General features: G+C 51.9%; 1 protein-coding gene across 17 annotated transcripts in view; it reads left to right on the forward strand.

The window, feature by feature from the left end:
• Window positions 1-13,236, forward strand: part of JADE2 (jade family PHD finger 2) — a 56,925-nt gene that overhangs the window by 22,234 nt on the left and 21,455 nt on the right. For all 17 annotated transcript variants that reach the window (XM_054556563.2, XM_054556566.2, XM_063724272.1 and 14 more), the window contains exons 4-6: window positions 5,390-5,547; window positions 11,349-11,509; window positions 12,265-12,476. In XM_054556563.2, coding sequence (XP_054412538.1) covers window positions 5,390-5,547; window positions 11,349-11,509; window positions 12,265-12,476 — 531 coding nt within the window. The remainder of the gene's footprint in view (window positions 1-5,389; window positions 5,548-11,348; window positions 11,510-12,264; window positions 12,477-13,236) is intronic.

The raw sequence follows: 13,236 nt of genomic DNA on the forward strand, positions 1-13,236 counted from the left end.
ATCGCTTGAACCTGGGAGGCGGAGGTTGCAGTGAGCCTTGGCTCACACCACTGCACTCCAGCCTGTGTGACAGAACGAGACACCGTCTCAAAAAAAAAAAAAAAAAATATATATATATATATATAATTACACAAGTAATATTTTGTAGTGTGATAACTGCTGGAGCTTTTCTCTTAAGTAGCTAAATTTCCTCTTGGTGCCTCTTAGTTTGAAATACTCTGTGATACAGTAATTCACCCCTTGAGAAAAGGAAGCAGAGAACCAAAGTCCCAGGATGAAATGTTCAAATCTTAGCTACAAATCTTGAGATTGTATATTAAACCTTGTAGCCTGGTGTCTACTGGCCATGTGGTTAGTGCACAGTGAAAGTTGCCTTTTGTCATTACCTTTATTTGCTTTTGGAGGTCACTCACGCTCTGCTTTCTTGCAGAGTTCTTCCTAGGGAAATAGATACAGAAAGCTAGACTTTTGAATGGTTGTGATCTGCAGTCTCAGAAAAAGACGTGAAGGCAAGGCCATGTGATGTGTTTCTGGAGCAGCGTCCCTACATCTGGGCAGAGCAGACTCTTTAGCCCCCTCCAGGGCTACATTGGCACCCCTAGCACTCAGATTGGTGATTCAATTAGAGTTTGAGGCCTTTAAACATTTCTTCATACTGTTTGAAGAAGCTACAATTAACATCTCCTAAGCAGCTTAGCAGAACTTGGTTGCTAGGCAGCAGACCTTTAAAGACAATTTGTCAATTTCTGCCAAAAGAGAGAAAAATAGTAAACATTCACATTCTAAGAAAATTGCTTATTTTCCAGCTTCCAACTTTCTTGCCACAGCAAGGCTTCTCGTTCATCAGTGTCCATTTTATTCTTTATTTAGTTTTCATAAATCATTCAAAGGAGTTTTAGGAGAACATTTAAGCCTTTTCCCAGCCTACCTCCTGGAAATTCAACACAAAATGATGTTTAGGTTACAATTGGCTGCCATATTTGTGGGCAGTTTTTATATAAATGCACAGAGGCTCCTTTGGAAGGCATCGAGTACCCAGCTGTAGTCTTGGACAGCAACCAAAGAAGGAGGTGGCTGGCCCTTGGAAGGATCTTGAGTCATTCAAGATTTCTCAGCACCTAGCATGTGCCAGACCCTGCTTGCACGGCTGGGCTCCAGCCCTGCGGCTCAGCCAGACCTCATTGAGCTCCCCTTCTAGTGGGGAAGACATGGCAAAAAACCAGGAGATTCTAATACAGGGGCCGTAGAACTTCAGACAAAGCCCAAAACCCAGCCTAGGATTGGGGAAGGCTTCCTAGAGCAGATGTGGGCTGGACTGAGACCTTAAGAATGAAGTGTGCCAGCTTTACTCTGGCAAGGGAGTAGTGTCCCAGGCAGCGTTCTCCTGTGTGCAAAGGGTTAAATGTGCTTAGGAGACTGCAAGTGCATCCGTGTGGTCACAGGGCCTCATTGGGTCTGCAATTCAGTGTGGGCACAGTGGGAGGACAGTGGAGAGCGACTGGAGGCCTCGGAACTTGCAAAGACCACAGTCAGATTTGCATATTTCAACCCTTGGAGAAGTCACCTGATTTGGCATCAAGTTAACTCAAGGGCATTAGGCAGTCAGCACATGGCCAAAAGGGGCAGGGAGGGCTGGATGGCTCAGGAGTTGTGTTGGCCTGGGTTCATTTGCCACTTCCAGCACGTAGACCTTGGGTGGGTGATTTAATTAACCTGAGTCCCCGGTTTCCAACTGTAAAATAGGGATGATGGTAGTACTTACCTCACAGAGTGGGTGGAGGGGCTAATAATAGATTAATTCAGGAACAGCGTTTACACTGTCACTCTGCACACAGTCTCTCCAAGCATGGGCTGACACCATTAAGACAGTGCTGCCCTCCCTGTGTGTCCATGATTCCTGCCTGCTAGAGCCCATAGTGTCCAGTCTGCCACCTGCTCCCTGCATGACCCAGCATGAAACATGGAACTCTCTTGGAACGAGACTCTTTTGTCTTCCCTCAATCTCCCTAACTGTAGTGGGAAGGGACTCTGAAGTTGACCCTGGGAGCTCTTCCTGCTCTGAGTTCTCAGCGCCAGGCCTGGTTCTGGGTCTGGACCATGTCTTACCAGCTGGTGTGGTGGGACACTCTGGTCTCACCCACTCCAGCCTGGGCTGAATGCTGGTCCTTGAGCTTAAAGCCCAGCAGAACAAAGGCTGCCTGTTGCTCAGAGGCGCTTGTTCAGGTCCATGTGGTTGGGGATTTTGGCCACTGGGTATATCCATGAGGTATCTCACCCTGTTTATGGGGGTTCAGAAAGCACTGCCAGGAGCCAGCTAGGGGCCTCAGATTCATCAGAAAATTCCCTAGAGAGGCCCTCGTATTCAGGGCCAGGCACTGAGAATATAGCCGACAGCAGGACAAGGCGTGGCAGGGGAGATGACAAGAAACCAGCAACGTGAGTCGACCAGGTACTTTTCAGGAGTGTAAGTGCTGGAAAGAAAATGAGGCAGGGGTGGGATGGAAAGTGGCTCAGTCAGGCAGTCGGCACTCCCTCAGTTGGTGATCAGGAAGGAATCCCCGAGGAGGCGACAGTTAAGTTACAGCCCAGGGCCGGGCGCGGTGGCTCACGCCTGTAATCCCAACACTTTAAAAGGCTGAGGCAGGCAGATCACTTGAGGTCAAGAGTTCAAGACCAACCTGGCCAACATGGTGAAACCCCGTCTTTATTAAAAATATAAAAACTAGGCCAGGTGCGGGTGGCTTAACACCTGTAATCCCAGCACTTTGGGAGGCCAAGGTGGGTGGATCACTTGAGGTCAGGAGTTCGAGACCAGCCTGGCTAACATGGTGAAACCCCATATTAAAAATACAAAAATTAGCCAGGCAAGGTGGCGGGCACCTGTAATCCCAGCTACTTGGGAGGCTGAGGCAGAAGAATCGTTTGAACCCAGGAGGCAGAGGCTGCAGTGAACCAAGATTGTGCACCTGCACTCCAGCCTGGGCAACAGAGCAAGACTTTGTCTCAAAAAAAAAAGTTACAGCCCAGGATGAGAGAACAGCAAAAGGTTTCCAACCCACCTATGCCTCTTTAGAGGGCACATAGTGACACTGGGCTATTGTAGGGTTGATTTCTGGGGCAGAATGATGCACTGTCCCAAGTGGGTGGTTCTCCATGGCTTCAGAGCAGCAGGGCTTGGGATGATGCAGCACTTGGCTTGCTTGGATGGGGAGAACTTTGAGGCAGTTATGAATCACTTTGGGGTCAGTTCTTCCTTGCCAGGTCCTGTGCTGGGGCCCACAGGGAAATAACCCAGCCCCAGCCCTGCTGAGCTAAGCAGAGTCTCCAGAGGCCTTCGCTGGCACAGGCCCCTACTGAAGGGCCCCCTAAAAGCACGCAGTGCCTGAATGTGCCCTTTTGCATTAGCTGTCTTACTACTTGCTAATAAGATATGCAAATTATCTGGGCTGTGAAATCTTAGCCACATTCCAGCTTCTGTTTAATTAGCATTTAATTGTAATCTGGTTTTAATTTTTTCACACTAGCACCCTAATTAAATGTTAGGGTGTTAGTCCTAACAGTTAAATTATATTGGTAAGTAGAGTCCTCAAGGAACTTGACCTTTTTCAAGCCAGGGCTGTCTCCATCTAGATGCAGATGTTAATTAGATTCTGCAAGATGCTGCTTCCAGGCCCCTCAGTCTATCCATTCCAGTGTTCTCCTTATGGTTTTGGACCTAGATTCAAATGAGGTGCACATAGCAGGCAGAGGTTACCGCTGAATCTGTCTGTCATGAGCCTTCAGAAGGCTAAGTGAACTGACTTAGCACTGGGCACAGCGGTGGATGATGACTTTTCCAGGGAGGAATGTGGGGTTGGAGTTTGGTCTGAGGCCTGGAGTACTCCTTGAAGTGGTTTCTCTTGTCTCAGTGATGTGAGTTCTTCTTTAACTTGTGATTCAAATGACGATGATCACTGGGAAAGTTGGTACCTGAGCAAGTCACATGGTGTCTAGAGGTGCCACCACATTCCACAATAGCGCTTTGTGGGGGGATCACAGCAGCGGGATCAGGTGACTGGGGCAGGAGGCATTGCCGGTGCCAGCCGGGGCAGAGTTTAGAGCTTGTTCTGAGGTGGAATTGGGGGTGGAGGTGGGAGCAGCAGACAAAACTCTGGGAAGAGCAGTTTGCCCCAAGTGAGCAAGTGCTCAGGGTGTGACCACTCATGGCTTTGCTCTGAAGGGTTTGGATGTGCTTGATTAAGAAGGAAGACAACCCTATCCTTCCTGCCTTCTTACCCCCCCACAACACACACAAAGCCCCTGTCGGCTTAGGAGAGTGTCCTTGTTCTTGAGGGACCTTGGAAGTCCCAGCTCATGTGAAGCCACTATCTAGGCTGCCCTAAGCCCCGGCCGTCCCCCAGCTGTTTGCATAAGGTTTGCATAAGGCCTTTCCTGGGGTTGGCACCCTGTGCTGTTTTACACCTCCACTTGTGTCTGTGGGTGCAGATAGATAACATGATTGTGAACCTCAGTGGAAATGTCTTGAACAGTCACATAATGGCAGTATTTTTTATTTTATTTTATTTATTTATTTTGTTTTGATCTTTTGAGACAGGGACTCACTGTCACTCAGGCTGGAGTGCAGTGGTGCAATCATGGCTCACTGCAGGCTTAACTTCCTGGGCTCAAGCAATCCTTCCACCTCAACCTCCAGAGTAGCTGGGACCCCAGGCATGTGCCACCACACCCAGCTACTTTTTTTATTTTTTGTAAAAATGAGGTTTCACCAAGTTGCCCAGACTTGTCTCAAAATCCTGGGTTCAAGCAGTCCTCCCCCCTCAGCCTCCCACAGTGCTGAGATTACAGGTGTGAGCCACCTTGCCTGACCCTTTTTTTTTTAAATTTTTTAATTTTTTGTAGAGGCTGGATCTTCCTGTGTTGCCCAGGCTCTCTTGAACTCCTGGCCTCAAGCAATCCTCCCATCTCAGCCTCCCAAAATGTTGGGATTACAGGCATGAGCCACCACGCCCGGCCATCAGTATTGCTTTCACATTAGCCTTTCTGTGCTCTGAGGTTTTCCTCTTTTTATTTTGATTTTTGCCTTTCTCTGCCAGTCTTTCTCTTTCTCTCATAGGTCCACTCCCATCTATCCCTCAAACTCTGTCCTTTAACTGGTCAGAGCAATGTGAATTCAGTTAATCACATTTATGGAATGTCTACTATGTGCAAAACATGGGTAGAGTTCAGAGCTATGTTATTTATTGTGCTGATTGCTTTTATTTTGTCTTATTTCTAAGTGCGCAGGCAGAATGTCCACTTGAGTTGCATGTATCTGCCTCTTCCTCTGGCCTGTGGGGCAGACTGCCCTGAGGCAGTCTGAAGTCACTTTCTCCCCTCTTGCTCCTCACAGGTTTTCCGGACAGACTTGATCACAGCCATGAAGATCCCGGACTCATACCAGCTCAGCCCGGATGACTACTACATCCTGGCAGACCCATGGCGACAGGAATGGGAGAAAGGTGTGCAGGTGCCTGCCGGGGCAGAGGCCATCCCAGAGCCCGTAGTGAGGTGAGCCAGGCAGCCCCGCCTAGGGGGCCATTGGGACAGGGGAGGAAGGGGAGGCTGCTTTCCAGGTAGGTGACCTGCCAGTCCTGGAATTCCTTTCTAGTCCATCTCTATTCTGTATTCCATTCCCTTTTCCAACAAACCATTGAAATGTTCCAGAAATACTGGCGGTTTAACTGAGAGGTTAGGGAGTTGGGCTCGGGCTTGGCTGTAGAGCCAGAATGCTTGCGTTCCTGTTGACACTCATGTTCAGTGTGGCCTTAGACCAGAAATGTAATCTCTCTGGGCCTCAGTTTCCTTATCTATGAAATTGGAATGCTAACAATAACTAACCTACTCATGCAGTTGTAATGTTGAGATAATGGAATGAAATGACGCATGGAAGGCACTTGGCACCAGGCCTGGCACACAGCAAGCACTCTGTAATGTTGATCCAAACTGGGCCCCAAAGCAGTCCTTTTTTCTTTCTTTTTTTACTTTTTAGAAACAGGGTCTTACTCTGTCCCCCAGGCTGGAGTGCAGTGGTGCAATCTTGGCCCACTGCAGCCTTGACCTCCCAGGTTCAAGCAGTCCTCCCACCTCCAAGCAGTCCTCCCACCTCAGCCTCCCAAGTAGCTAGGACTACAGGCTCATGCCACCACACCTAGCTAATTTTCATGTTTTGTGTAGAGATGGGGATTTGCCATGTTGCCCAGGCTGGTCTTGAACTCCTGGGCTCAAGCGATCTGTCCACTGCCTTGGCTGGCCTCCGAAAGTGCTGGGATTGCAGGTAGCCAGCTGTAAGCCTCTGGGCCCGGCCTTGTTTTTTTTTTTTTTTTTTTTTTGACAAGGTCTCACTCTGTTACCCAGGCTGGAGTGCAGTGGTGCAATCTCAGCTCACTGCAGCCTCAACCTCCCAGCCTCAAGTGATCCTCCCACCATAGGCACATGCCACCCACACGTGGCTAATTTTTTTGATTGTTAGTATAGACAAGGTCTTGCTATGTTGCTCAGGCTAGTCTCTAACTCCTGGGCTCAAGCAACCCTCCTGTCTCAGCCTCCCAAAATGCTGGGATTACAGGCATGAGCCACCATGCCCAGTCCCAAAGCAGTTCTGATCAGGGAAATCTCCAGACTTTTCACTAGTCTTTAAGAGTGAGATATGGCATGCTTTTTTTTCTTTTATTCTTTTCTTTTTTTTTTGAGATGGAGTCTCGCTCTTTCGCCAGGCTGGAGTGCAGTGGTGCGATCTTGGCTCACTGCAACCTCAGACTCCTGGGTTCATGCGATTCTCCTGCCTCAGCCTCCTGAGTAGCTGGGATGACAGGTGCGTGCCACCACGCCTGGCTAATTTTTGTATTTTTAGTAGAGACGGGGTTTCACCGTGTTAACCAGGCTGGTCTCGATCTCCTGACCTCATGATCCGCCCACCTCGGCCTCCCAAAGTGCTGGGATTACAGGCGTGAGCCACCGCGCCTGGCCTTAAGCCATGCTTTTGACATCTTGAACCTTTTACGGGAGTTCTTAGAGGGGGAGTCAAGTGCCTGGCATACAGCAGATGTTCAGGAAGCCATTGCTGTTACCGGCCTCTGGGTAGGTTCCCCTGCCAGGGATGTTCAGAGATGAGTCCTCTGGGCTTTATACTCTTCTGGTCTCATGAGGCAGAGAGACCCCTGGCCGCTCTTGTCAGGAGGTAGCCACATGGCCCTGGGTCTTGCCTCCAGCTACGGAGTTCAGCCGAGTGCTTCTTTATGCAACCTGGGAAACCCTCCAAGTCATGTCTCAGGGCAGAGGGGTCTTGTGTCCTGGCCTCCCCCACCCACCAGTCTGCCTGGTCTGGGCAGCTTGGGGTTTTGGCTGTCTACTCCTGGCCTTGGCAACCTCGTGGCTCTTGCTCGATCCCATGTAGACCAGGCCTGGGGCAAAGATCACAGCTGTTACCTCCCTTGATGTTGGCACCCTCGTTTCCTGGCAGCTGCACCTATGATTGGATGATAGGCACAGCAGACTTGAAGCCCCAATAGGGTGATCTGTGGGGATTGGAAGGGGAGGGGGCAGGCAATCCTGTTCCAGTGACTCCTGACGGCTGAGTGTTTATTAACACTTGTCTGGGGTCTTCAGAGAATCAGGGGTGCCCCAGGCCTCTCCAGAAGTGAGAATATGCATGCCAGGTCACTGCCACACATACCAGTGCCCAGGGTGACGGGGGCAAGGGCAGGCCACCAAGTGGGCAGAGCGAGGTCAGTCTTGATTAGGCTTGGCCCAGCGGTCTGTCCTCTTTACTTGATGTCAGCGTCAGTTGGTTCCGGAAACATCTCCTGGCCTGGGTAATTAATTGCAGATGTTTCCACACCAGTAGCTTGGCTTCAGTCTGCCTGTAGGGTGCTTTATCTGTTGACATCAAGAGGAGAGCACGTGTTCCGGCTGCTTTGGCTTTACGAGGTGCATTCCCAGCATAGGCATGGCTGTGCTAAGCTGACGTGAGCCGGGCACTCCTGGCCTGTCCGTGATCTTTGGAGAGGATGGACTGGGGGTGGGGAAGTGCTCCGTTAGAGACATCTCCATGCCTCTTCTGCTGCTGTCTCCCTCCGGCCCAGCCACTGCATCCTCCTGGCACCTCCCACTGCACAGCCCTCATCTGGAAGGCTGCCTGGTAGCCGCCAGGGTCAGAATTGTTAGAGAAACCCTGTTCTTGAGGACTTGCTATGCTGAGCCTGTGTTTATCTTCTCATTTAACAATCATATTAGCTTTACAAACTACATGTAACTGTCCCCATTTTATAGATGAGGAAGTCGGGAAATTCTGGGGAATTCCCTGCATGGCCACCGGGGCCTAGTGGGCTGGGCCAGGAAATCAAAGGCCCCGGGAACAAGGCCTGGGCTGCCCCTGTGAGGCCCAGAGACAGAGCCCTGTGCCCCTTTCATCCCAGCATGCTGGTTCTGGCTGCCCTCCCCCAGCTGCCACCCCAGGCCCCCTCTGTCCCTCCCTCCCTGGCCTTCGGGTGGGTTTGCCCACCTCATGGTCTGAAATCTGTCTGAACAATGAGCACTTGTCTCACTCCTCTCCAGACTGAATTGAGTGAGGGCCTGTCCTGCCCCTCACTGGGGCCAGAAGTCTCAGCCAGGGTAGAACCCACCTCTGGTGTGTGTCTGGTCTTCTGGGGTGAAGACCCCCTCCCCTCCCATAGATCCCAGCCAGCTGATGCCCTCCTCCCCGCTGACCTCTGTCCTCCTGGCTACAGCTGAGGGTGATGCCTTGGCCTAGGGTCAGGTCAGTCCATGCCTGGTAGGAGAGCTTCCTTCAGAGCCAGAGCCAGAAGGGGGCACACAGATGAAGACGAGAGACCCAGGAAGCACAGCAGATACCTTCTGATTGTGAGTCCCTTCACCTTGGCTCTTCAGAAGAAGCACAGTGATCTTGAGCCCCAGAGGCTTGGCCAGGTGGCCGCTGACCAGGCAAGCAGATGTGGGTAGTTATGCCAGGAAGTGGTGGGCTTCCGGACACCCCCACTCAGCATGTACTTAGGGCACAATCAAAGCTGGTTCACAACCAAATTACAGGCTGCATTTTTAAAAGAATGTGTTTGTTAAGTAACAGTTTCATGGGGAAAGGCAGAATTGTGTTGGACCGAGGGTATTAGTATTGCTTCCACTGGAATCACCTGTTAGTGTGGGGTGTGGTCATACCCTGATCATGACCTAGAACCTTCCTTCATTGGGCCTCTTGTGTGGGAAAAGGTGGTGCCAAGCCCCTTCCCCTTCTCCGTGCCCCCTCGACCTTATATAGGCCTTCCCCCTGGCTTGGAGGCCATTCTCTCTCCCGGGTTGGGCCCCTGCCTGCCCGTCTCCTTCATCCTTCCTGCCCTTTTTGCTGACATTGGGTGTGGTGGTGGGGAAGCCCAGGAGCCCTCGCCACAGCTCTGCCGTGTCTCTGTGCCATCTAAAGCCCTGCCCCTCCCTCCCTGTCAGCGCTGAGTCACAGCTTCTGGCAGCCTTGCCCCCGACCCCAGGATGCCTCTCAAGTAAGGGGCCTCCCCGCCCTGGCAGAGCTGGCCAGATGGAGGCCAGGCTGTGAAGTAATAACCATGGCAACCAGTGGGGGGTGGGAAGAGCTGGCTTTTTGAACTGGCATCAGGAACTGAGGGGCAGCACACAGCTGAGCCAAGGGGAAACCGTGCCCTCCTGAGGCAAAATGCCCCCTATATTCCATTTCAGGAGAGGGGTAACATCCCAAGGTCTCAACACACACATACACACACACACACACACACATCACACACACCACACACACACCTCACACATCACACAAAACACACTCCACACACACCACATGCACACACACACATCACACAGCACATACACACACACCACACACATCACATAAAACACACCACACACAGCACACAAACACACACATACACACACACACACACACTGATTACTGTGTGTCAGGCACTTTCCTAAGAGTTTTGCAAACATTAATCCATTTAATCCTCTCACCAACCACATAAGGTAGGTGGTGGTGGTGGTGGTGGTGTTGTTATTATTATTATTATTACTATTATTATTATTGAGACGGAGCTTCGCTCTTGTTGCCAAGGCTGGAGTGCAGTGGCACAATCTCTGCTCACCACAGCCTCAGCCTCCCGGGTTCAAGCAATTCTCCTGCCTCAGCCTCCTAAGTAGCTGGGATTACAGGCATACACCACCACGCCTGGGTAAATTTGTATTTTTAGTAGAGATGGGGTTTCCCCATGTTGGTCAGGCTGGTCTCGAACTCCTGATCTCAGGTGATCCACCTACCTTGGCCTCCCAAAATGCTGGGATTACAGGCATGAGCCACCACACCCAGCCTGGTACTATTATTATTAACCCATTTTGGGGGATGGGAACACTGGGGCCCAGAGAAGTTGAGTGGCTTCCCCAGAGTCACACAATAAGTGGTGAAGCTGGGCTTTGAGTCCACACCCTGTGGCCAGGCCTCTCCAAGATGCCTCAGTGGCAGAGCTGTGGCCACAAAGGAAGGCTGAGCTGGGGAGGGATCCTGGGACTGCAGCAGGCACATCTTTGTATCCAAGGGATTTGGCCTCTGTCTTGGTTGTGGGGCCAGGTAACACTGTGTAGCAGGACAATCACTGCTCACATGACATTGTATCTGGGAGAAGGGCAGGGTGGCATGTGGACCTTTTGTCTGGAAAGGGTCACCCTGGGCTGCAGCCATGTAACCAGGTAGGAGACGTGGCCTCAGTTCTACTCAAGTCAATGGAGTTTTCAGGCTGTTGGTAAAAAGGGGGCTTGGGCTTCTGAGAGTACGTAGACAACCCCTGCCTTGTCCGCAGCCTTGAGGAGTATGCCGAAGGACCTAGAATCCAGCTGGCACTACCTCACTTGTTGCTGGCACAGGGCATTGCCCATGACGGCACATGGGATATCTCCTACAGGCCCTAGCAGGGTTAGATCCAAACTGCGGGGCTTTAGCTAAGGCCCAGCTACCCTGATGGCAGGAAGTGGGATGCGCTCTGGCAAGTGGATGTTTATGGGGTGAGCAAGGCTGTGGATCAGCCCTGATTCCCATCCCCCACTGTGCCCTACTACCCTTTGGGTCTTCTGTGTATTGCCTGTTCACCCACAGTCATCTGAGTCTCTGCAGGGTGGGCAGATGGTGGAGGAGGAAGTGAAGGAGGGGGTGGAAGGAGGTGGGCCCTGTGTGACGTCAAATCACACTTGTCCATCAGCTCCTGAGCTGGACTGGTCAGCTCCCTGGAGCCCCTAGGGCGGCAGGCTGAGGGCCCCTCCCTTCATGACATCCTGTCTTGATTTTCTAGGATCCTCCCACCACTGGAAGGCCCCCCTGCCCAGGCATCCCCGAGCGGCACCACGCTTGGTGAGGGCTCCCAGCCTGATTGGCCAGGGGGCAGCCGCTATGACTTGGATGAGATTGATGCCTACTGGCTGGAGCTCATCAACTCGGAGCTTAAGGAGATGGGTAGGTGACCACTGCTTTAAGAATGAGATCAGGGCTGGGCAGGGAGGGTTTTCTCCCCATCCTGAGAGGGACAGTGGCCCAGGCAGGGCTATGGTATGGCATGGATCTTGAGGGAGTGTCCATACTGCATTACTGAATGGGGACCTCACTGGTTAGTGTCTCTGTGCCACCTGAAGTTTCTGCAGCTATCAGGTGGGGGCAATAATACCACATCAGTTACAGGGCTCTTGGGACTACAGTGGTAAGCATGAATGTTACATGAAGAGTAAGTGAGCACGCAGGGGAGTCTAGGATGGCAAATAGGGCTGGGGTCAGAATGGCAAATGGGGCTGGGGTCAGAAGGTGTGGGCCACCTGGCTGGAGCCCACTAATAGGTTCCAGGAAGGGCTAACTCGACCCTATTCAGCCACACTCAGAGGTCCCCTCATACACACAGCACAAGCAGTGCCTTCTCCGTGGAGCTGGCCGCATCCCAGAGACACTTCCATGTTAGTTGTACACATGTGTCCCTGTGGTCACAGGCAGGCTGTCTAAAGTCAGAACACCAGGACAGGTCAGGGGCCTTTGAGATGGGATGGTCCAGACCATTCAGTTTTCAGAGGATGGAGCTGCTTCTCCCAGGTCCCGCAGTGGGTGGGCAGAAACTCTCCCAGACATCTTCCCTGAATTCCTGCAACTCCAGGAGCCAAGTCCTCTGCAAAACTCGAAGGAGGCTGGGCTCCTAACACCACCATGCCCTGCTGTCCTCCTCACAGAGAGGCCAGAGCTGGACGAGCTGACATTAGAGCGTGTGCTGGAGGAGCTGGAGACCCTGTGCCACCAGAATATGGCCAGGGCCATTGAGACGCAGGAGGGGCTGGGCATCGAGTACGACGAGGATGTTGTCTGCGACGTGTGTCGCTCTCCTGAGGGCGAGGATGGCAACGAGATGGTCTTCTGTGACAAGTGCAACGTCTGTGTGCATCAGGTGGGCAGACCCCCCAGTCACCCTCACCTGTGTCATGTATACACACACTGCCTGGCAGACCCCCACTTGGCTTTCCAGGGGCACTGTGGGCAGAGGCCCTTAAGGAGGAGGAGGAAGGGAATGGTGTGGGTGCTTCGTAGTGCCATGTGCACCCAGGGCCCCTTGGCTTAGACCTGCAGGCCAGATTCAAGTCAAAGCCCATTGGCTTTCTGCACTCTCCCATCAGCCTCCCTCAGACCCTCTCTGCCTTGCGCCCTGTTCCTGCTCTGCTCCTCATGTCCTGAATTTACTAAAAGGCAGCCCACTGCTGTGACCAAGAGCAAAGCTGCCAGATTTCAAATCGTGGCTCTGCCCTTCACAAGCTATGTAACTTTAGGCAAGTTTTGTAACCTCTCTGGGCCTGTGTTTTCTCGGTTATGCATAAATAAGAGTGGATTGTTGCATGGATTAAATTGTTTACTGTGGGTCTTTGCTTAGAACAGTCTAGTAAGGGCTATATGTATTTGTCACCATTACTGGCTTTATGTGCCAAGTGCAGCCTGGCCAGGCTCCCCTTGGTTTGGGGCCCAAGGCTCTAGGTCTTGAGTATCTCTGGGCCTTGACTGCAGACCTGACTGGGACCTAGTGGACCCACTCTGGCCCAGATTTTGAGGCTGCCCTGACGCATCATCACTGGAATAGACCCTGGGGAGCTCAGAGGTAGGGACTTTGCCAGGCTGGCAGGTAGGTGGGCAGTGCAAGTCTCGTATAAACAAACATA

The sequence above is a fragment of the Pongo abelii genome, chromosome 4, assembly GCF_028885655.2.
Source record: "Pongo abelii isolate AG06213 chromosome 4, NHGRI_mPonAbe1-v2.0_pri, whole genome shotgun sequence".
NCBI lineage: Eukaryota > Metazoa > Chordata > Mammalia > Primates > Hominidae > Pongo > Pongo abelii.